Genomic DNA, 25,679 nt, shown 5'->3' on the forward strand with positions numbered 1-25,679 from the left:
TGAAAATACTCTCAATCTCTCAGGCAATATTTCGGCTGTTCGTGAAAAACTGGACATCGTAAAAATATGTGAAATATGTATGGTAAACGTTGCGTAACAGCACATAAATATTACCATATGTTGGACCTCATGCATCTCCCATTAATGCTCTACAAGACAAATGGAAAGACAGCTTAAGAATCTCAGTGGCATGCAAGTGCGTGTTTAACCCTTTCAACAATATTTTCCTTTTTAAGAGTGTGTAATTAGGTTGAATAGCTAAAAGCACTATCAGTGTTGTAGTGCAGTATTTTTTTCTGCTAGATTTAATAGTGATGTTTCTTGTGTGATATGGTTTTGGGCCACACTTTTGCTTTAAAAGTGACTTCTGCTTGAAGGAAAAAAAAGACTTGAAACACAGACAGACTGTGTAAATAAAAAGTGCAAAGACTTCATTTTGACAATGGCTTTAGCATCTGCTACCGCTCCGTTCAGAGGGTTCATATTGGTTGGTGCATCAACTCAATAAAGCAAAATTATAGTACTGCTTTGCAAAGATTTGGCCCTGGGCATGGAGGTGAGGTGAATGGCTACACCATAAAGGGCTGCCTTCTGCTGCCAACGCTTTGTGCATGAGGCTCTTCTCATAACCCTGAGTTATGTTTCCACGTCAAGTCCACGCGGCCCGTTACTGTGTGCCTCTGGACTAGCACAAAATCTTTTTATGTCTTATTTCTGAGCCTCATGTGCTTGTGTCCTACAGTAGCTCTCCTCTCAGCTGCCTGTAGGGATTGGACACTCCACAGAATTCTGCCCTGATTAAATACCAGTTTAATTTTTTGCCCTTTACGTCCATAAATTTGGTAAAGGTTACTGTGAGGCAGACAGATATTGTTAGGCTGTGCAGTGCCACAATAGTTGCATGCACATGGCTCTATTAGGCACTGTGCTATTAGACACTAGCCCTTCCGTCGGACACAGCTTTTTGGGGTGTTTTCACACAATAGATGTCTGTTGACTGTGTTTGTTTCCTCATTTGTGTTTAAAATTATACATGAGTTGTCTGTCTACCTAGCACTCCACTGACCTGCAGCTAGGTTTTGGAGACTCTACAGAATGCTGCTACATTGATATATCAATTCAATTTGTTAGTGTATTTCATCCATTTGGAAAGGTTACTGAAATAGACATTGTTGGTTTTAGAGATGGATTTAATTTAATACACGTGGAAAATGCATCTGAGCTTCATCATACAGTCTAGTCTATATATGCACTTATTGTCTTTTTCTTATTATGTTATACATATCCACTACTTTGTCTTGGAGAATGTCACCACACAACTCTGGATGGTCTTATCTTCATATCTGTAATGTTTGGTTTCATTACTAGCGATAGATTTTGTCGTCATTGTTTCCTTACAATACTGTTAAGTTTTTTTTCTCTTACTTTCCATACAGCTAAAGACATCGCCAAGGAAGTGGAGGCTAATGAGAAGATGCGGGCCCAGCTGGAGAAGACAACCAAAGCTGTATGTATTGTATTATATTATATTATATTATATTATATTACATTACATTACATTACATTTAGGGATGCAAACAATTCATCGATTAATTGACTTCAATCGATTAATGTGTTAATCGATTAAAAAACATTAATCACAGTTAATCGCCAATTCGACTGACAAGAGACCCAGAAATAGGCATGTGGAGAGAGTGTGTGTGAAGAGGGATGTGAATAGTAGTAATATTTAAATCACCTTTGGATTAAACAATTTAAATAGAATCCATTTAAATTTAGTATTTTATCTCAATTTCTAATGTAAATTTTTAGATTTCATAGGTTTTTTTTTGGAAAACATTGAGATTTTGGAGGGAAAACGGCACTTATCAGTTAATAGTCAGTCAATTGATAAGGCCAATAAACTAACAATTAATGAATTAATTGATAATTTGAATCCCTCTCTTTCATCCAAAGCAATTTACAAAAAAAAGACAACTAAAGCTGTGTGCATTATATTACATTACATTTAAAAGAGTCTTTTATCCAAAGCTATTTGCAAAAGAGAACACAATCACAAATGTGTGGGTTAATACATACCACACTGTCTTGACAAAGTTATTGCAGGCAGTGATTAGGAAAGTTTTGGTGAAGTTCTGAAGTTATGATGTTATGAAGGGAAGTTTGTTAGTAATGAAGTGAAGTGCTCTTAGAGGGTTCTACTGTGTATTAAACCACCTCCCACATACTACCTGCAGCCTGGTGGGAGCGTATTTAAACTAATACGCCTTCTGTCTTTGTCTGTCTGTCTGATCCTGTTTCCAGACAATGGTATTCAGGAAGGATCAAACGGAGGAGGAGATTGAGGCAGTGCACTCCAGCTACCGTAAGTGAAGTAAACCATCAGACATCACGACCCTCATGTGTCTGATGCACTGCAGATATGCTGTGATATCTTGAAGCTTTTTTAAAAATGTATTTGTTTATTTATTTGTTCACTTTTTTTGAAGAAAGTATATGTTATCAGTATCAAGTTATCAGTTATCACGTATATGTTATCAGTCTTCAAGCTTATGTTGATAATGTAGAACTGTGCAAAAAATAATAAAGGAGAAAATCTAATTTTCCTGCACAGAAATACCCAGATCTCTTTATCCCTCCTCATGTTTTGGAGTCACCACCCACACCTTTTAGTTTTTAAAGGTTTTAAACAACACCTTTAAACAACACCGACACTCTGACAGGAATCTCTACTTGAGCAAAATTGATTATTTAATTTTTTCCCCCCCTAAATTTTAAAATGTGAAATTTTGTTCGAGCCATTTTCGACCCAGATGTTTTTTTTATGTTATAAAGCAGTATTTACTGCCAGAAGAGGAATCATAAATGCTCTGCAGGCCAAAGTAGTCTTTGTCAGGTCATACACTAGTCATGTGATCGGTTAGGGAATCATATTTTTCCTTCTTTTCCTGTATTTTTGAATGTATGCAGAAATAGCACAAGTTATTCATATTAATATAAATATTGATTAACATTAATTTCAATAGCACAGCACAGGGGTCGACCATTAAGTTTGGACGCCGGCCATTTTTTTTCTGATAATGGCCATGGCTATGCTTTTCTACCAGGGATTTTTTTGTCTTCTATTATAGTAAAAAGAAACGTTATGTTACACTTAAAGATCGCCTCTCAACGTAATTTAATTAATATTGCCGTGTTCCCAATTGTTATTGAATGTGTTACGCGTTGGTCCTGTTTTAAAAAACGTTCTGGTTGCTTTGTTTCAAGACGTTTTTGCAAGCTGGCAAGGTGGCTTGTGGAGAAACGAGAGAGTGTTCCGTGTTTCTCGTGGAAATGCGTCTCTGATTGGCTCACTCCTCCTGCTCTCAAAGAAACGCGTCTCTGATTGGCTCAGTCCTCCAGCCTTGGGAGAGAATGTAATGGGAAACAGAGTCGCCACTTCCCCGGATGGTATTGCACTATAGGGGCGCCAACGGAGGCGTGCAGGCTCCATTCAGGGCTGTGCTCTTTCGACAGCGACCCCTAGGCGAGCTGTAGGCACGGAGCAACCGGAGTGAGCAGGCTTTATGTATGAGGCTTTGTGCTGTGTGTGTACCTGAGAGTAGCAACCAGCTGATAGCTAAGCTAAGCTATGTTTCGGACCACCAGACGTTGCTTGTTTTGAAAACAAGCAGAAAAAAATTACTCGACATGTTTTTAGATAAATGGGTCGATATAAACCTTTGTGGGCAACGCCTTCTTTCGACGTGACGAAACACAGAAAGGCTTTCGTGATTCGCTCGTTTCTCTGCATTATTGATGTAAATTGGGAAACACCGGGAAACACAGCCAGGAGAGTTGACGCACCGCTATGAGAGCCTTGCAAGTGAGTTTAACTTGGGGTGACCGTCCGATCTTCGAAAGGAGTGAGTAAAACTGAGTTTTATCGGAAGTTGGCCTTTAAAAATGCATTTAATTTAATGTCATTTCTCATCAATGAGAAAAACTAAGTAATTGACCTTACTCAGGCCACACCTACTTGGCTAACTTTTGATACATATATGACAAAGAAAAAAACACGCTCATCCGTCTCAAAATGATCAGGTGCAGGACTAGCAATTCACATGGAAACTTAAAATGAAGTCTGCGACACCAAGCTCCCCTGTCTCTTACTGTAATGTGACGTTTTGGACAGCATGCTGCCAGTTTTCATATAAGTTCCGATGCATAACAGAACATTTTTAAAAGAAAACAGGTATGCAGTGGAAACTGATGCAAGCTGATAAAATGCATGGGGCACTGCTCCCTTATTCTCAGATATTAGTAACTCCTATGCCCGATTCACATCATGGCATTATGACGTGCTTTTTTTGTGATCAATATTTTATTGATTTTCAACAGGGGGAAAGGGGGTGTGGTGTGGGGTTACAGACATATCGATGATCATCATACAACAATAGTGAAACGCTAAATAAGAAAAAAAAATATAAAACTGGAGTTGTACATGGCAGATAAGGCATGTTAATATGACCTAACATCTCATCCAAGAAATTAACTTTAATGAAAACTGTTTCCAGGATTCCACAGTAGCAGGTCGAGCTTTGTTCAGACGTGCAGTTGTCAGTTCCATATTGATAATTTTAGTAAGGCTGTGTATCCAAAAGGACTTCATACATATATCAGGAGTGAACCAGTGTTTTATAATTGTTTTCTTTGCAGACATAAAGCCAGCGAAAAGCATTTTACATTGAACAAGTTTAAGAGGAATATCAGATGTATATTAAGGAGATAAAGAGCAGGGTTAGGAAAATAGGAAATATCAAGCAACTGGGATAATACAGAATTTACATGAGACCAGAAATCGGATATGATGGGACAACTCCAAAACATATGTAAGAATGTTCCAGGTGAGGAACAATTGCAAATATGACCCAGTTCCCTATTCCATATAGATTCCACTGATAGAGCCCTCGAACTGTGTTCAATTAATTTTCTGTAAATGATGGAAACTGTTAATCTACCTAAACTAGGTAGGATCCATTCTAGCATGGGGTGAGCGGGGAGAGGAGAGTCCCAGGGTACAGAGCAGCTCTTAACGGAAAGTATACAAAGTAAGCAGAAGATATGAGTGAAAATTGTGTCCTTAAATCCTGCAGAGAGCAAAGACCTTGAACATTATTAATATCACCAAAGATATTAATACCATGTGATGACCATGAAGGTTGAAAAAATGGTTTGTTACCAGACAATAGCTTTGAATTATGCCATAGAGGTGTGTTTTTGCAATATTTGAATGGACCTCCCATCCATTGCTCTGCCTTTCTCCACACCTGGACAGAGTTCAGAGTTCTGGTCCAAATTTCTTGAGTGTTTTGGTACTTATATTGGCAAATAAAACATCATGTAGTATATGTGGTACAACCTTAGAAGATTCAATCTGTTTCCATGTCATAGTGGCGTCTGAATTAACCCATGTGTTGTGTGCCTGGAGTTGAAAAGAACAATAGTTCAAAAGTTCAAAATTACGAACTGCTAGACCACCCAGTTGCTTGGGGCGCTGTGGTGTTGTCAGTCGGATCCTAGGCTTCTTTAATTCCAAATAAATTTGGATACCATAGAGTGTATGTCTTTGAAATAATTTGGAGGTGGAGGGAGTGGCAACATAAAGAAAAGAAAATTGAGACGTGGCAAAATATTCATTTTAACACTGCTTATTCTGCCTTGAAGAGATGTTTTAAAATTCTTCCATTTTTGCATGTCTGATCTTATTTTGTGTAGCATAGTGATGTAGTTGTCCTTCTTGATTTTTATGTATACTATTATGAACTGTGATGCCCAGGTAAGTAAAGGAGCTTTTAACTTGAATACATGCTGGTAACGTGGCCTTTATAGGTTTGCTATTCAAAGGCAATAGGGAGGATTTTGACCAATTTATTTTATAACCTGAGAGGGAACTAAAATGATCAAATATTTTCATTATAGGGGGAATGGAGGCATCAAAGTTGTCCAAGAACAAAAGGATGTCATCAGCATACAGAGATATGATATGGTTATGACCACCAATTACCATAGGAGAAGCTGTAGATTGCCGAATAGCTTGTGCTAAAGGTTCCAGTGATAAACAGAATAAAAGAGGAGAAAGTGGGCATCCTTGTCTTGTTCCACGTTCTATTTCAAATGCTGGGGAGATGCGGTCCCCTGTAACAACACTTGTGAGAGGAGAGTGGTATAATGTCTTAATCATTTCAATAAATGTGTGCCCAAACCCGAAACGTTTCACAACTGCCCACATGAAATCCCATTGTAAATTATCAAATGCCATTTCTGCATCGAGTGAAAAAACTGCACATGGAATTCGCTTACTACCTGCTGCATCTATGACATGCAAGAGCCTCCTCATGTTGTCAGATGCAAGCCGTCCTTGGATGAATCCGTTCTGATTCAAAATAGTACTTCTGTCTAGTTCTATGTAAGATGAATTCTGATTTTGATATAGCTATTGCATTATACTCCTCTTTTAATGATGCCAATAATGAAGACTGGTCATCCAATATACTCTGCTTTTGTAAATTCTGTAATGATTCAATTTTGTTTTCTAGATCAGATATCTTATGTGCTTTTGATTTCGACAAATTAGAGGAGAAAGGGATACCGAAACCTCGAAAAAAGCATTTTGTGGCTTCCCACAAGACCTGTGGGTTGATGCCTTCAGTTGTATTCATATCTAAAAAATCTTTCAGTTCTAGTCTCAGAGAGCTAAGAAAAGAAGGGTTACTAAGCAAGGATGTATTCAATCGCTACCTAGGGGCCCTAGTCTTACTTTTGGGCAGGTCAATGTAACATAACAAAGCTGAATGGTCAGATGGCAGGATTGGCTCAATAGAAATGGAGGAATCATTTGAAACTAAGGATGGACTAACAAAGATAATCTATCCTGGAAAACGTTTTATGACTATTGGAGAAAAATGTATAATTCCTAGTATCATTATTTTGTACACGCCAAAGGTCAACAAGGTTGAGATCTTTTATGAGTGAGTTCAGTAGAGTACTTGAGAGATTGGTCACAGCATCTGAATTAGATTTATCAAGAATTGGGTTCATAAAGGCATTAAAAACACTAACGAACAACCATTTTGGTCTAGTGCTACATTACCAATATAAGTTAAAAAGTCTCTATCAGGCTCATTTGGGCAGTAAATAGACATTAGTGCTAATTTCTGATTAAGTATGTTGCAAGTGACAATTGCCAGTCGTCCTGCATCATCATGTGCACTGTGTTTAATGTTGAAATCAAATGCTCTTTTCACCAAAATGCACACTCCCTTTGTTCTATTTAGTGCACAGGACGATGCAATTAATTTGTTGCATTTGTTTTGAAAACGGGATACATCACATTGTCTGAGGTGTGTTTCTTGAATTAAGGCAATGTCTGACTTTTTACGATGCAGGTACTCAAGGACACGCGTCCGTTTGACAGCTGAGTTCAGGCCATTAACATTGAGTGATAAAATGATTAGCGGTGACATTTGGATTGCAAAGATATAAGACCAGAATGGATACGAAGGTGAGTAGTATCAGACCTAGGCCTACTCAGGAAAGTTGACTGACAAAGTGTGAAGCTAAAAGTATAGTATAGTATAGGGCTACCTGCCAAGTCATAAACATGTTCACCAGTGCAACGAATAGGAAACTAAGGTATGGTAATATGTCTGTAGCGAAGAGGAAGGGGGAGGGGGTGGAAGAAAAACTATATAGAAAAACAGGCACAGCCCGCATAGAAATGTTTCTATAGGTCTGCAACACAAACTTTGATTGATCCGTGACCAGTCCACTCCAAACGCATAACTATAGAAATAGACATACCCATATAGCAACAAAAAACAGTGAGTGAATATTCTTCACCATCCCAAGCGGTGAAATGAAATCCATTGACCGTAACTAGAGCGTAGCAAGTGTGCTAAAACTCTCGACTCTCGTAACAATGTCAACATATGTAAACAAAGGTAAACCTTAAACCAGCCAAGATGGTGTTCTTCATTGGAGATGGTCGCTAGCCAGACAGCCGTCAGTCCTTCATGTCCACCAGATTGCCCTCTCCTCCATGACTGTCCTCCTGACGATTGCCCTTTCAGGGGTCAGAGCGAACATCCTCGTCCACATTCGCCGCTGCTGTACGATTGGATCTCCGCGACAGTGACCCGATGAAGTTCTCCGCAGCTTCAGGAGTGTGAAAGGATAGCTTCTTTCCCCCACGGTCGATCTTTAGCACGGCTGGGTGGATGAGAAAATTATGCAGGCCCATGGCTGTCACCTTCTTCTTTACGGCGCCGAAGCTCTTCCTCTTCGATGTTGTTGCCCGGCTGTAGTCAGGGAAGAACAGGAGACTGTCGTTGTTTGCGTATTTCACCGGGAAAGCTTGGTGTGCACCCGAGAGGATGTCTGACCTGTCTTGCCACCGTAGGAGCTTGAAGATGAGGGTGCGAGGCTTGTTGGCATCATCAGCGTCATGATACACCCGGTGAGCTCTCTCGATGTCAATGGACTGACCCTTCAGTGATGGGATTCGCTTTGAGGTAGCCGACAGCAACGGACCCCTCCACTCCTTCAGGTAAACCCACAACTCGGATGTTATTACGGCGGCTCCTATCCTCCGATCCGTCAACTTTTCAGTTAGTTCGTCCAGTTGTTTCTGTAGCTGAACTGCGGTTCGCCTGTCCTCTCGCGCAGTGGCTTGTAGTGAGTTCACCCGGTCGTTGGCACTCTTAGCCGTTGTTGTCACTCTGTCTAAATTAGAGATGCACCAGATCCGGAAAAGGCAGGATAATAGGATTTTTCACAGGATCCGGATCCGGCAGGATCTTAAGCAGTGGATCCGGTATCCGGCAGTTACCTAAAAATCAGGATCTGGTGCATCTAGTTTTTACGTAGCCTAGGCTTTTCAGTCAGTCTTTCACAACCCCAATCACTGCATGGAGTGAAAGCCCTTTGGAAGCGGCCGTTGTAAGCAGTTTGTCAGTAAGCCAATGAGTCTAAAAAATTGTTTGAGCCAACGTAATAAAAAGGGCCCACGTGTGCGAGTAGACTATGTGTTTCAAACCTTTCGTAGGATCCGGTATCCGGTTCCGGATCCGGCAGGATCTTAAGCAGTGGATCCGGTATCCGGCAGGATCCTAAAAATCAGGATACGGCACATCTCTAGTCTAAATGTGTGTCTAAGTGAAAAGGTTGACTATATGAGTAGAGCTAAAAACTAAGCTTGCATAGCTGTCGAAGGGTCATGTGATCTCTCAATGACGTGCTTTTTGTCTGATGTAACTGCTCGTTCAGTGTCTTGAATGCAGTGGTAACGTGAGCAAAATGCTCCTCCCTGATGTAGCCCAGATTATCTGCACTTCACGGGACAGCGGTCCCATTTTCTGCCCATTTGCCCTGCCTGCTGTGCGGAAGCCCTTTTCAATTGGGCCTGATTTGAAAGAGGCAGCAAAATGGAACTGTCCCTGTCTTGCCAGACTCAGCCAGCTGCATCTGCCCTGAGAGTGTGTGCTTGCTTGCGTGCTTGCGTGCACGCAAGCGCGTGCTTGTGCATGCGTCAATGTGTGTGTGCACATGCTATACCTGCATGTGTGTGTACTGTGTGCCAGAGTGTGTGTGAGTATGTGAGTGTCTGTGCGTGTGTGCTTGTGTGTGTGTTGGTGTGGCTTGTCAGGATGTGACAGAAATTCTGTCACAAAAGTACATGCATGAGAGCCCAGAATAAAGTAACACATGTAGAGAAAAACACATTAAGGACTCCCCTGCAGGCGGCATTTGATTGGCTAATATAATTACAGCTATTACCAATTACTGTTGCCTCAGCTGCACTGACAGTGACAGAAAATGACAATTCTTGCAGAGCAGTCTTATGCTTTACAGGAGAACGGTGAGGCAAATACTATAGGTCCTGTTAAAGCACTTCAAGATCACAGAAGCAAAAATTTTTTTTTGCCATAGAAGCCATGATTGGATCCTATAATTACACATAGACCAATGCAGGATGTTTCTTTTTTCAGTCGCATTGATAGTGGCTATAGACTCTATCTATTGGAGGTCTTTTTGTGCATTCAGTAGTCTAAAGATGTACCTTGTCAGCACTCCACTCGCCTCTTTACTTTACAACCTTAACTCTGCTTTCAAACAGCAAAACTCTTTTTTTATCTATCACACAGAGTGTGTGCTGACTCCTCTCCAGTTACGAGGTAATTACATACTTTCAGTCAGTCCCCAGCAGTCACAGCAGACTCTATCACTGTCTATGCGGTACTTCTGTCGCACATTTAGATCTTGCGGTTAGCCATCCCGACATTTTATCTGTACCTGTAAGTTTTAAATAAAGAGTTGACTTCCAGATTGAATGATCAAAGTTTTGCAGTAGAGATTACACTGTTGACCCATGCTTAGTGTGTGCACGTACCACGTGCCAGCACTCCACTCACCTCCTTACAGGGTCGGTTTATCCATAAGGGCCAGAGACACAGTGCCCAGGGGCACCAACCATTTTTTACCAGTGAAGGGGCACCACAAGACACAAACTTAACAATTACTGTTAATAAAGGGGGCACCAGTGAGGAATAGTGCCCAGGGGCACTTCATTGGCCCAATACGGCCCTGCCTCCTTACCTTACCACCAAAAAGCAACGCTTTTTACCCTATTAGCTGCCAGAACCTCTTCTGGCCTCCTCTCTAGCGCTGAGGAAATGACATGCTGTATATTCAGTCAGCCCTTCAGCAATCACAGCAGCTCTTGTTGCCGTCTGCCGTAATTTCAGGGGAACATTTGAGTGCTTTGGCTTTAACACATTGACTACCAAATCACGGGAAAACCCGTTTTTACTTCCCATGCGTTGGTTCCCAAAACGGAAGGAAAACCCATTTTTGAGTTTTTATTGTATTTTTCATGACTAGACATTTCAATGCTTATTGTGCGTGATTTTGGGAGCTCTGTGATAAGTAGAACAGACATAGATGGCTGTCAAAAGCTTGTGTCATCATCTGGACATTTTAATCACAACGCCAGGATCGGCGCCAACCCAAGAATATTTTTGATAACTGTAAGCTACTGTCTGGAACTGTTACCCTGCGTTGGTGGTAGTCAATGTGTTAAGGGGGGTACCTGCTCGCCCCATGGTAGGGTCATCAGTGGTGACTGCAGAGAGAGACTGCAGAGTCTATACTGGATTTATGTAGCAAATTGTCTGAGATGAGGCAGTGCTTGTTGTAGCTGGAGGGGTAGATGAAAGCCCTTTAAAAAAAGAAAAAGAAGAAGCTCGGTTAGACCCAACTTTTTTTTTTCCCAAATATTTTTTTTAATTAATTTTTTTACATTTTTATAATCGCACATTAAACACAGAAACTGAAGGATGGTACTGCACAGTACATACAAATAAATCCACACATACACAAAATTAAAATTACAACAACATGACAGAAAGAACAGAACTATAAATAATACAAAATAAAAATAGAAAATAAAATAATAATAAATTAAATTAAATGCATAAAAAAATAAAAATGCTTCTCAATTGGTATAAGTATCGCTTACATTCGACATCCCATTACCTCCACCTTCTTCCAGAAAGGATAAGAATGGGTACCATATCTCCTCAAATTTTTTGCATTTACCTTTCACTATATAAGTTATTTTCTCCATGACCATGTTAGTCGCCATTTCTTTCAGCCAGTCATTTACATGTGGTGCATGGACTTTTTTCCAAAACAAAACTATTAAACTTAAAACTTTGAGGGGTGGAATGGGGGATTTTGAAATATTCCTGCTGTCGGCACAGGGGTTGCGTTGAGTTTGGTAGGGTAGGGGTGGGGGGAAGGATATAAATAGACATGTAGCCGCGATAGCCTTTTGATTAATCTCTCAGAGGCCTGATGACTCATAGGCACGCTAGCTGAATGAAAGGTCCAGAATTGTGGCGGTGGGGTTGGCCATAGAGTGAGACGGAATGAAGCTGAATGAAAGGGTGTGTGTGTGTGTGTGTGTTAGGCATGGTACGGTTTGTGTCGCAAACGGAAACCGTACGGTGTGCATGTCACGGAACGGGGTAGTGCGCAACCGCACAGTGCCCACGGTTTCCAAAAAAAGAAAAAGAGAGAGAGTGACCACCGGCGGACGAGGTAATTAAAATCCTACTACTTTTACAAGCATAAAACACAAAGACTACGTAGGATATTGAGTGTGGAAAGACTGATTTATATCAGCCAAATGAAAGGCATAATGTAACAGCATGCACCAGCTGAGTAGGCTACAGTAGCCTACAAGCAAGCGCAGGTCGGTCAGGACAGGAGCGCCTCCCTCTCCCCCCTCTCTCTCCACGTTAGCGCAAGTGACTGCCCCCAGCCTTTATTCTGACCAATTTAAATTAAATGAACATGAATTTACAAAAAAAATGACAGATTAGCAGAACAAAGTAGACTTACGTTACAGTAGCCTAGTGTAGGTTATATCCACGTGGCATTGGATGGGGATTCCGGACGGCATAATGCGAGATATGAACATATCCATCAGATTCACTGCGCTGTCCTTAACTGCAATCAACTGTAGGCCTAATTACATGTAGCCAGTTAAACTCTGATGGAATGAGGGGGACTTTGTAATGTTGCCTAGTTAACATTGGTGTTTAACACTATAACCAAAATAAAATGACTGTTTTGCAGGCTCAGATTCACAGGAGTTATGTGAAACATTCTTGTGAATACACTTCTAAAAAAACGATCTTTTTAAATTATTTTCACATTTTAGCATAACTTAACCCTATCACTTGTTCACTTGAAATTGAATTTGACTTCTGATTTTACTTCTATGCTTCTCACGGGCCGGCAGTTTCTTGATAGGAAGCAACATTCCTAAGCGCAAAACTTGCAGAAAGCGGTATCAAAATAAAAGTCCAATTCGTTCTCAGTGTGTCATTAACCAAAATAGTCATACTGCACTGACCTAATGGTCTCATTGCCTACAAGAGTGTAGCTGTTTTATTTTTACACGTCAAATGTGTTATAGTATGTAATATTTGAATATTTGAATATTTGTCAACTTAAAAGTTAGGACTTAGATCTCCCTTTTTGTGAAATAAATGGAAGCATGTTAAAATCATTGATAGGATATATTTTCTCTTTCAGTAACTTCACCTTGTTAGGTTAAATTAAGTCAAATTCAACATACCCATGATAAGCTTACATTTTCATTCTAATTTCTATTTTAGACATTTACGGTGCATAATACATTTTATTAAAAAAATAATAATTAAAAAAAAAAAAAAAAAAAAAACAGAACCGTACAAAACCGAAAACCGTGACCTTGAAACCGTGATATGGACCGAATCGTGACTTTTGTGAACCGTACCACAGGGTTCCCACACATCCTGAAAAACCTGGAAATTTAGAGATGTGTTTTCAAGTCCTTAAAAGTCCTGGAAATTCACCAAATGTCCTGGAAAAAAAATATTTGTCCTGGATTTTTTTCCCTTCAACTTTTTCCCGATTTTGTTTGTGGTATAATTTTTACTCTTCTCCGAGTCTAGACATGACGATTCAATTTATATCCACCTATTGAATACATTATTGTCCACACACACACAGTTTGGTCAGGTTGCCATCTTTGATTGCACTTATACACAGTCATATTCTTTGACTCAGTGTTGCCAAAAGTCGCTAGAAGTCGCTAGTTGGCTTGCTGAAAAGTCACTAGCTGATATCATGGCGTTATATATCTCTCGAAAACCTGCTTACGGTCATAATAGGCCTACAAATAGGCAGTGCTAGCACTTCCTTACAAAAAATTGTATTGCTATCTTTTTTGGAGATCAGAGCTTTCAGTCTCACTAGCCACTTTGAAAGCTAGTTTGATCTTTGGTGTGACAAATCACAGTAGTCGCATCAATTGTTTGTATGCAAGAATATTCCGAACCTGGCAACAAAACTGGCTTGCAGAAAGGCACAAACCACTGGCCACAATGGTTGGTGAGCAAGAAAGTCAAAGTCAAGTCTTATGGAGAATGCATTTAAATCCAAGTACACTAATTTTTGCGATAAGAGAGAGACTATTAAGGTATTAATTTCTGAGATAATGTGACATTAATGTGAGTTTACATTGCACTTTCATTTAATTCCGAATAAACGTTTTGTGGATCAGAAAGTATTTCAGTTGAACAGAGGCTGCACGTGCTGGGCTTGCGAAATTTGACATAGGGGTGTGGTCGCCATGCTCCAGCAGATTCCTACTAGTGGGACAGCTGGTGATCTTCAATCGCAACCCAGGTCAATACCTTTGGGCAAAGAACATAGAATGGATAAGAACGCTTATTCGCAGGAAATTGCATTGGCCACGGTGTAGTACGGGGGCGTAGCCCGGGGACACCATGCGCAGTGGATGCAAGGCCATGATCGATAAAAATTGTGACACTGGAAACTCCACAATTTGAATTGCATTGTGGGTGCGAGGAGCCGCTGCTAGTTCCGGCCCAGTCAAAATAGGATGTCCTGTCGTCAATGTTCAGTTTGTGGTTAAATGACAGCTGTCATTCAGCCTTAATTACAGCTGACACAAATTCACTATGTCCTATGACCTGTTCCACACTCCGGCCCTGGCTGTAGTGGCTTTGCATTTTACCTTGCCGCCAGTACTAAGCAAATAACGTACATTGGATAAGAAGTATCACTCAATGGAAAATGCATTGGCTTAGGTGTAGTCCGAGGAGTTTCTTAAAGACACGGTGCGCATGGTCAGTGGGTGCAACCGCCATAATGGATAAAATTTGTACTCTGTAACTTCGCAAAATTGGTCAAGAGAGGAGATCCAGTTGTCAGTGTTTAATGTAATCCTGCCTATCACTAGTCTCCTTAGAATTAACTGCAGAAGAAGAAAGTGACTCCCCTTGCGGTCATGCCATACTATGCTCTTATGACGTCTTTGGACGTACCCTCTTCCCTAACACACTGTACTCATTCATTACAACTCATTTCAACCTTAAAGTCACATTGTCTCTAAAATGCATTGTGTGTCGCTGTGTATGTCCAATTGTGGGTCCGACGGATGAAATAGCCGTCCTGAATTATCCAAAAATAGTCCTTGAAATGTCCTGGAAATGTCCTGGAAAATGATTTTTGAAAAAGAGTGGGAACCCTGGTGTGTGTGTGTGTGTGTGTGTGTGTGTGTGTGTGTGTGTGTGTGTGTGTGTGTGTGTGTGTGTGTGTGTGTGTGTGTGTGTGTGTGTGTGTGTGTGTGTGTGTGTGTGTGTGTGTGTGTGTGTATTTGGGGGGGTTGTGATCGTTGCGATCGATGGTGTGAGTCATTCTGAGGTATTAAAGGTCGTGGTGGTATTGAAGGTGGAGGTGATGGTGGTGAGAAATTAGAGGTGGTAGGTGTGTGTGTGCGCATGCATGTGTGCGTGGTCATGCGAGTGGTGACTGAGGAAGCTATTAATAGTTCGGTTGGACACCTCTGATATGTCATCATCGTGTGATTGGGGCATACAATTGTGTGTGTCTGTGTGTGTGTCTGTGTGTCTGTGTGTCTGTGTGTGTCTGTGTCTGTGTGTCTCTGTGTCTGTGTGTCTCTGTGTCTGTGTGTCTGTGTTTGTGTCTGCGTTTGTGAGGCTCACCGCTGCTTTATTGCATCCATTTATATATATCTTGCTGTTCTGGTGATGAGATTTACTCTGAAGAAATTATTGGATTTATTCATTTCCATTTATTTATTTAAATACTTACCAAAAGAGATTCACCGATACAGTATACAGGGAATGCCAGCACCAGATGCATATCTCCTTAAGAAAGATGAAATGGAGGAATGGAGCAGAAACCGGGAGTCATGCAACTAAAGGTGAAGGGTGCACGGCAAATAGATGAAAACGGTGCATCCCTAACAGAAACCCAACTATGATACGTGAGTCATGCAGCTTCAAGGTGACGGGTGCATGGTAAATAGATTCATATTTTGTGTATATGATTTACATTCATTTATGCGGCCAGCCGTGGCCTAGTGATAAAGAAGATGTACTTTAGATCAGAGGGTTGCAGATGCCACTCAGAGTTCAGAGGCTAGTCGTGGGTAAGCGGTTAGGGCATCAGTCTTGTAGCCCAAAGGTTGCCGGTTCGACTCCCAACCCACCAGGTTGGTGGGGGGAGTAATTAACCAGTGCTCTACCCCATCCTCCTCCATGACTGAGGTACCCAGGGCATGGTACCGTCCCGCTGCCCTGCTCCGTTGGGGCGCCATTGGGGCTGACCCCTTACACGGGTGAGGCATGCATGCAATTTCGTTGTGTGCTTTGGAGTGCTGTGTCGCAATGACCATGGGAGTTGGAGTTTCCCAGGTGGGCTTTTGATTTCACTCCATGGCTGAGGTGCCCTTACCAATGCCGTAATCCCACACTGCTTCAAAACTGTAAGTCGCTTTGGATAAAAGTAAGTGTTATGTAATGCAATATTATGTATTTAAAACATCTGTTTGAACAATAGGCCGTAACACTAATATCCTGGGCAGCAGTGAGGCCCATTGATTCTGAGTGGAAGCAGTGAAATGCAGTTTGTGCTGAACTCTGGTGTCATTGGCTGGTCGTCGGCTAAATAATTGTGATTAATAATCATGATTTCAATTTTGACCTAAATAATTGTGATTATGATTTTTTCCATAATCGTGCATCCATACTCTGTGCATTAGGTTATGGGAGCAGAACGTTGAGCAAACATTCAGAAACAGTGCACTGTAAATGCTTGAAAAAGATGGAATGGAAGGATCATGATGTCATCGTGTTCCAAACACCTTGGAAATATGAAAAGAGAGAGAGAGAGAAACCGAAAGGAAAACAGCTAGAGGGAGAGAGCAGGGGTGTTAGAGGGAGGGAGGGAGGCAGAGAAAGAGGATAAAGGTGAGCAGACACTGTGTTGTGACATTTAAGGCCTGGCCTGTGTCAGCAGGTCTTTGGCATGGTGCGATTAGTCACTCTCGCTCGCACGGGCCAGTTATTGAATTTGGACTGGAAAACTTGCTGTATGGTTTTAATCTTGGTGCACTCACACTGACCCTCGGACACTATATACAGCATGGACTTCCAGATTTCTGCCTGGAAGGATATGTGAAAAGAATTTAGCCAATGATGCCTATTATTGCCAGAGAACAAGCACAGGGCAGTATCAGGGCAGCCTAGTTATTATCTGTAAAACCTGTTTACATGTTGTATTGTTCCTTGTATATACTACTCCCCTTCCCTTGCTCTTGTTCCTGAACCCTTTTCGATATCCTTATCTTTGCTTCTCTGTTGTCTCGCTATTTGGTTTTTCCTGCGCAGGCAACTCTAAAATGATAACAAAAGTATTCTACAAAAGACTAAATATTGCCCAAGAAGGAAGATGGTTAGTCTGGCCCAGTAAACAGAGGAAGTATTTTTGGATTTTTGGAGGTTTGGTTAAAGGACTAAAAGCATCGGCTCCAAAAGCATTGAGCAGTCTGCTAAAAGGTTTACCATCATTACATGAAGGCAGGCTCTCTGTAAATTGTGTAAGGATAAACACAACATCTGTAAAAATAAACACGACATAAAGTCGTTTTGGCAGCTGTGTTGGACCATGTGCAGGTGTTAGCAGGCACAATGACCCGCTGATTAGCCTGGTGAGAGACCCAAAATGTGGCAGTCAGTTTCTGAAACAGCCTTAACAGCCTTATCGAGACATCATGTTGTCACTTCACTTAGGGCTGGGCAATATGACGATATATATCGTTATCGTGATATAAAAGTGTATATCGTGACCTTTCTCCTATATCGTTTATATTGTGATAGTAATTTTATCAATTTTATACAATTGAATATCATTTAATTAGATTTCATGTTGTCACAATACACACTATAAGTTAATGTAACTGTAAAAATAAGAATAAAAAGATCCATTTTAAAGAAAGGTTGTTTTGCGACATGAAAAAATAAAGAGCAAATAAAGAGAATAACTGAAAACGTATGTAATTGTGCTATATCGTGATATATATCGTTATCGTGATATAAAGTAATCCATATTGTGATATTGTTTTTTTCCATATCGCCCAGCCCTATCTTCACTGCTAACTGCTGACTTAAACGTGAAGGTGAATGAAATTTTTTGTCACCTCACTGCTGCTGTTGATGAATCTCAATATGGGTTGACCCCGTTGCTACCTCTCACCATGCAATACCCACACCATAACAGCTACCTCATAATGCATTAATAACATTCACTGACTTTGTACACAGTTCATTATCCTTTTTTTTACATAGTATTTATTAATGCCTTATATGTGGATCAGTGACTTTTCAGCAGTACCACAAGTCGTAGTGGCGCAATGGTAGCCAGTGCCACTATTTTTTGGATGTTTTTTTTTGTTTGTCTGTAGTGGACTATTTAAGAAGCAAATTCATTGCAGCATACCAACCACCAATTACTGATTAATATATGGGCACCAAATGGCATTACTCCACCTGACACCTTAGCCCAAAAAAAACATTCATCTATTTACTCCCCTTCTTTGTTTGTTTTTAAGATGTGGCCTTGCCTGATGCTTGACAGTTGAGCACTTTTTCACTTTTTCACTTTACTTTTGCGACCTTGCTGCCTAGTGCCATTATTATAGGTGCCGCTGGTAATGAGAAGAAAAGTCTTGAAATGTTGTAAGTCCCAGTCAAATCGATGCCGTCCTTTCCAGTGAATCTTACTCTTTATGTGGCAGGCGGTGTTGTATGTGTTGTTTGGCAATCTTCCTACGTCTACACGCTAGGAAAAACGACACGGTTTGGCAGGTAGGCGGAACAATCACTCTCCTGGTTCTCAATAAATTATTTGTGTTACTTTCTCGCTCTTCATTTCAGCTTTTTTTTCTGAGGTGTACATACAGTAAATGCTATGCATTGCTGTGCCAAACACACCATCCCTTAGCTTATTTTAACATCGCCCTCTGGCCTCTTGAATATTATTGCCCAAGTATACATATTTTATGAGGTGGTGAGAGCGAGATTATGCCTGTCTGGCCAGAGCCACATACTGTGTAGTTCTGGGCAAGTGAAGGAAATCGGGGAGGCTGAGGAGGTGAGAGGTAAACTCTTGAAACATTAGCCCAGATCAGGACATGAATGAAGGAAGTAAAGGACAGCACTCTTTAGATTCTTCTTAGTTTATTTGCCCATGAACGTTTCGGGAAGAGCCCTTTTTCAGCATGTAATGTTCATTCATTTATGGTTTATGTGGGATTCAGCACCCAGTTAAAAACTATGAGAGTCATTAGGCGATAGTGTGAGCGCATTTCCACCACCTCTCTGATGAAGACATGGAAATAACTCGCATTTGTGGAAGAGAGCTGTGAGGGATGGGGGTGGGGGAGTGTGTGTTGGTGTGTTTATTTGGGTGTGGGTTATGTTTCAAATCCATAGGAGATAGTAGATAACAGGCAATGGCATATCTGTCAATACTGTCCTTACCAAGAAAAGGAAAATAAGCATACAGTTGAAGCTGCAAGATTGTATTACTTTAGTGTACAAGGATGTTTCGCCACATGCCTATAAGTGCTGGGTGAAGTTAGCCAGGCTGTCGCGATCTCGTGCCTTCGTTCATTCCAGCACCTATGGTTGGTCTGGTATGGCAGCAATAGCACACTGTCCCGAAGACTAACAAGTGTTAATTGACAAGTTGTCCGATCAGCAAACGGAGCTGAAGCCATGACGTTGTCTGTCTGGGTCCATTTGTGGTTCAGCAACTACCTTTGTGATGACCAACAGTGGTTGGTTGCACCAAAAAGGGGGATTATGTAGTCGATGACTCTATGTTGATGAATCTAATGCATATCTAATGCATATTCTGACACTTTTGTCGCTCATGTCGTTCTTGCTTATGAAAACAGTCAAGAAATGATTTGTAGATTTTGTCACTTTTGGTGTGTTCGTGCGGTAAGGCTGCAAATTCAAACTGCCTCCAGGACATGAAATTAAACCAGTTGATGCATCAGCCTAGGGTGAAGTGTGGCATGCAGGGAAATTGCTTCCGGTCAACCTATAGGGAAAGAGTAGTGTGAAGCGAGAGATTCCTAAGTGATTCCTCTCTAAAGCAAGCAGCTCATGCATTCACATATATGTCAGCCACTCGTATATTCATATATTCATAAGTCAAGAAGCTGCCCCAAGTCCCCCCAGGCCAGTGGCAAGCCCACCAACAGGGGTGGGTGGGACAAACGGGTCAGATGTCCTCGGCCCAAGGGAGGGATAGGAAGCACAGAATTCAGTGGGGACCCAATTACATCCTATGTATTGAGAGGGGGGTTCTTTCAGATGATTTTGTCCTGTCCTTGATTTCGGCCCTGCCAGTGTCCATGATCAGTAGTCTCAGGTGGAGAGCCGCTGCAGTGCCTTCACCATCCCCCTACTCACCGCTTACTCTGTGCCCCCAGTGCACCCCGCTGCTGCTGCATGAGCTATGAAACCGTACCTCAGTGTGACTGGCCATAGAGACACCACCTGCCTTTGAAGTGGGTGCCCCAACTTCTTGAGACACACACACACACACACACACACACACACACACACACACACACACACACACACACACACACACACACACACACACACACTGGTTTCCTCTCCCTTCTCTCAGCGGCTATACAATCAAACTCATTCTCTTTACATTATTTTTTGACATTTCTTCTTAATGCTCCCCTAGCAAGTGTAGAGCGTAATTTAGAGCAATTTTCATTTCTACACAGTGTAGTGATGTGAAGAAGACTGCTTTTAACATCCTTTTTGTCACCCTGGGAAATATAATTCTTTTAAATTCTCTCCTCAAGACCCTGATCTATGTAATTATCTTGTGTTAAAAAAAAAAAATGTTTTCCGTAAAAAATTAAACTGCAAAAATCCTCTCCTTGTGATTTTTCCACCCACGGTAGAATTCTACCGTGGGTGGAAAAATCACAAGGAGAGGATTTTTGCAGTTTCATTTTTTACGGAAAACATTTTTTTTTTTTAATTCAAGTTTTGTTCCACATAGGGAAACTATTAATGTCAAAATGCTGTTTATTAATCATTTCAGATTTCAATAGAACGCTTTTCCCAGTATAATTTCCATGAACACTCCTTATAACAGACCACAGGGATGTCTGCTCAGCACAGAGATTCTAGGCCGCTCTTTTCTCACTTCGGGATTACCAGAAAGGCACCGCTCTCTTGCGTAGATCATCATTGAGTGGCTGACGACAGCATCCAAAACTTAACAGGTGATTCATCAAATTGCCGTTCATTTTCCATGCTTTAGTTTCAACTGGTGCTGTCAGATGGCCAGGGAAAACAACCTAAGCTTTCCTCTTGAGACTGTCAAAACTGAACTTGAATAAAAGCAGAGCGGCGATTGAATGTTCATTCCAGCCCCCATTATTGAGTTTTTGTGGCATTGTTGTAAGGGATGGTGCCCAAGTCAAACTTGTTAAGTCATAACATTAAGCATTTTTGGAATCATTTTGTCTAGTCCACGAAAATGACGACCTCCCTTTTTAAAGTGCTATTTTTAGAGTAATAAAAAAAACAGCTTATATTTGGGCCAACACGTTAACACGACTTGGGGGATTTGTTTAGTGAGGTGACGTTCTGATAACTTTAGGCATGATTTTCTTTTTCTTGTCCATTTATGGCTGTGCAGGATGCCACAATTTGTGTTTGTCAGCAGGTGCTCAATCTCTTCACTCTGATTGGAGGCGGCTGAGACTTGGAGTCGGTTGCCATGTACCCTGCTGTTGATTCAGTGAGATACAAGCGGAGAAAAAAAAAATAACACTGCACTGCAATCTGTTAACAGGCATTTAACTTTTGCGGGTTGTGTTATGTCTCCACAACTGGCAGTTGCGTAGCTACAGTGTGTCCCTAACTACACATTGAGTTTCAAATATGAATGGACATACCATGCATTACTTGGCAACAGCAAAATACACTGAAAAATAGCCTGACATCCACAAAAGACCAACCATCTGAATGCAGTTGTAATGTCATCGGAAGGTGTTTTTTTTTTCAGATCCACAATGGAAGCAAGCGTTTTGCCTTACTTTGTCATCTTTGACATTTAATGCAAGAGGTGCATGATTTTTCTCTTCCACATATTTGGAAAACGTCTCTCTTTTGTACACCTGAAAAAGGGCATACACCATGACAGACATTGGTATGTTACACTGGCTTACACAGTGTACTACCAGTGTTTTATACACCTCAAAATGGCATACACCATTACAGACTTGATTACACATACTGTATTACTCAGGCTTACACAGTGTACTACCAAGGGTTTTGTTCACCTCAAAATTACATACACCATTACAGACTTAAGTATACATATTACACTGGCTTATAGATCCTACTACCATGTGTGCTGTGTGATTATCAGCTCTTCAGCTCTGTGGAACTCTTCAACTCTGTGTGGCCGGTTGCTTGGTCATGTAGTTCAGCCAGTCATGTTGCTGAAAGCCTCAGTGAGATGTCTGATAGGGAGTTTTATTTTTTTTTAAAGGGGGGGGGGGGTGTCCCTGTGGATTTGCTCTTGGCCATAAATGGTGCTGTGTGTTTAGTGGTTTCATTCTTCATGCTAAAAATGTTGGCCTCCTGCTCTTATCAGGTATTTTAACTGTCCGTGCAGCAGCAGCGGTGCGAGTTACAGCCAGACATTCCACAGCTTCATAAAGAAGGCTTATTAAATTAACGATGAGTTTCATCTACAGTACCTGCCCTCGTTTATGTCCACATGCTAGTTAATTTAATTTATGCTGCACATTTACAGCACAAGTGCTGTGATAAAGTCAGAGACAAAAGAGTCTAGGCAACATAAAAAGGTTAAAATGGAAATAAAATTTGACTAAGATAAAATAAACATTCTGAAACTGCAATCAAGTGAAATAAAAATATATTTGGGAACAGCCTTATACATAAATTTGAGCTATTGTGTCTTCTTATCCTGTGATCTTGTTACTCTTTATAATGTGGTGTGTCTTATGTCAGCAAATACTGCTGGCTAGTTCTCCAGTTGAGTGTCATTTGCATGTGTGCATGCATGTGCCAGAGTGCTGTTTTTTGTACTCGTATGTCATGTGTGTAGCACATGAAGGGAGACAGGCCTACTGGAAAGTCTCCAGTGACTTACGGTAGCTCCAACTGCATTCCCACTATGATGTACTGCAGAGTGTAGACAATGATTTATTGATGGTTGGGTAAATTCAGAGAGTAAGTCTGTCAACAGTGGCACAACTATTGTTTTTGCTGAAGGGGTTTTCTCTGTGGTCATTTTAGTGATGTTAAATAATGAACAAAATCACAGCTGTTGGTTTTTAGTAGTTTCATATACAAAAGGAACCTTAGCAGAGGCAGACGTTCCTAGTAGGTTTATTAACCATGTCCTTCATAAACTCTGCTGCAAGGATGGATCTACAAATCCGTCAATATCATGTGCATGAAAACGTGTTTTGCATGTGTGCTTTGTGAATATTGACAGATCCTTTTGCATTTCGATAGTGAAGTCCTGCAAAACACATTTTGGGGAAATATTCCCTGATTATTGGTGTTCTTTTGGAAAAATTGCTAGACCAACATGTTTTTGTAGTGAATGCAATAGACTGACGTTTCAGTGGCTTGAATAAAACGAGAAAAAAAAGCAGCTCTTGGCATTTTTCAGAATGCTCCGTCACATATGGTTAGTGGATAGTGAAAAGGTGCCGTTGTCCGGACTGTCTGTGTGTTATCAAGGCAGATTTGCCTGAATCCGTATTGACAGGAACCACGTTTCAACGAGGATTTGCAGCACACGTACCGGGCCATGCTTGGGATGCAGGCCTGTTGGTTTTGCATGGAAAACCTTGTTGGCACGCTCACTGGTGAAACAGAGCTGCGGAAATTGAATTAGCCTTTGTCTTGTGTGTTCTTGGCCATACCTCTCAGCCATGTCTCTGTTTCTGATTGGAATGCATACCATTTTTTTCCTGATTTGATCTTTTGCTCCGGCACAAAGCAAGAAAAAGAGGTTTAGTGGCCTCCGATGCCCTTGCTTTAATAGGAGACAACAATTGCTCAAGTTATATCCGGGGTAAAAAAAAAAAAAGCTTTACATTTCCATCTTGTCTCATTGTCTTTGTCTCTGTTAGGGACTATTCTTCAGTATTTTTCAGTCGTCTTTCAGTATGTTTTTGTTGCATCAAATTTTGCAATTTCATTAAACCACATAGTGCTGCCTGTACAATCGTTTCAGGGTCATTCCATAATGATTTACAAAACCGTGTCATTTTGAGTTCAAGATGTTCAATATTACATTAGTATTATTTCGCTATGATGGTTTTGTGACTAAAAAACTCAGGAACCGTTGCCAAAGCCTGCATGTGTGATAAGGTTACCAAATAAAAGCCTTATGCAATTTAGGAATGCCCAGCTAGTTCAAATGCATCGCATGGCATAGATTTGCATTGATTGCCATTTAAGGGCTTGCGTTGAGTTGTGGCACTGAATGCCATCAGACCCATTAAGGTGCTGGCACCCTGCCTCGACTAACACCAACAGAGTCAAGCAAAATACTGCTGGATATAAAACTCCTCATCCAATCTATTTGTGGACCTGGCAATCAGTTTACCGAGTCCAAGAGTGCCATCTGCCAGGTACCGAGAACTGCCAACTGAAAACAACACTTGAGTGTTCTTTTTATTTTCTTCTCTCCAACCATATCATTGTTTCCAAAATGGTTTTAGTGGTTCATCATCTTGTAGCAGGGTGAAGAGGGTGCTTCCAAAGTTCCTATATATGGGCTATAATGACATTTATTTGGAGGAACTAACCCAGTTTGCATTTCAAATGAGACAACGTTCCATATCCAACCTTTAGGGTGACCTAAAAAAAGAACCATTCTGTACCTGTTTGTAGCCCCCCTTACCAGACACCGTCCCACAAATGGGATGTTGTAATAGTCACTGAAGAAAACTTCACTACCATAGAACTACACCACTAGGACAGCGCATAGAGCCTTGAATAATAAATTACAACTTGGTCATTGGCATTTTGGTAACAACTAATTTGTAGCGTGGGTAGTGTCTTAAGGTTAAGCTATGAGAAGAGTGTTTGTGTTGGTCTTTGGATGGTGCTAACACTGTGTGCAGAAACAGCACCCCTAAACTCCCAATCAGAAGCATCCTGCCGGGAGCCACTGCTGACTCAGCATTAATGCTTGTTTTCTCCTTTGTACATAAGCCTCTATACGTGTGTGTGTGTGTGTGTGTGTGTGTGTGTGTGTGTGTGTGCGCGCGTGTGTGTGCGTGTGTAGGGGCCTATGAAATCCGTTTTAAATTCCGTTTTCCGTTGAAATTCCGTTTTATTTCTCAAATTCCGTTTTTTCGGATTTATTTTTTGCCAAATCGGATTTTTTTTTACATTTTTGAACTTATTTTCCCCTTTCACACCCCCCTCCCCCCCCCAACAAAATTTCTTAGTTATTTAGTTCAAACTGGTGGGTGGACAGAGCCAACCACTCATTGTTGAATGGTAGGTAGAGAAAAGAAAAGTAAAATTACCTACTAGCTTTTTGTAATATCAGCCCTCAAAAATATTCCAGGTAATAAGGTAGCTGAAATGTACATGCGCATATATTCTATTAAATACACGTGACGCACTCAACTAGAAGGCGAATTCACTTCT

At 41.0% G+C, this 25,679-nt stretch overlaps 1 protein-coding gene across 7 annotated transcripts in view; it reads left to right on the forward strand.

The window, feature by feature from the left end:
* The window catches only part of rad18 (RAD18 E3 ubiquitin protein ligase), a 130,566-nt gene that overhangs the window by 44,887 nt on the left and 60,000 nt on the right, over positions 1–25,679 (forward strand). For 5 of the 7 annotated variants that reach the window (XM_063215340.1, XM_063215342.1, XM_063215343.1 and 2 more), the window contains 2 exons: positions 1,437–1,507; positions 2,305–2,365. In XM_063215340.1, the coding sequence (XP_063071410.1) occupies positions 1,437–1,507; positions 2,305–2,365 (132 nt within the window). Of the gene's footprint in view, positions 1–1,436; positions 1,508–2,304; positions 2,366–7,427; positions 7,684–21,117; positions 21,479–25,679 lie in introns of those variants that run through there. The other 2 variants (XM_063215345.1, XM_063215346.1) reach the window with 2 other exon arrangements.

This window comes from Engraulis encrasicolus, chromosome 14 (genome assembly GCF_034702125.1).
Source record: "Engraulis encrasicolus isolate BLACKSEA-1 chromosome 14, IST_EnEncr_1.0, whole genome shotgun sequence".
In the NCBI taxonomy this organism is placed as follows: Eukaryota; Metazoa; Chordata; class Actinopteri; order Clupeiformes; family Engraulidae; genus Engraulis; species Engraulis encrasicolus.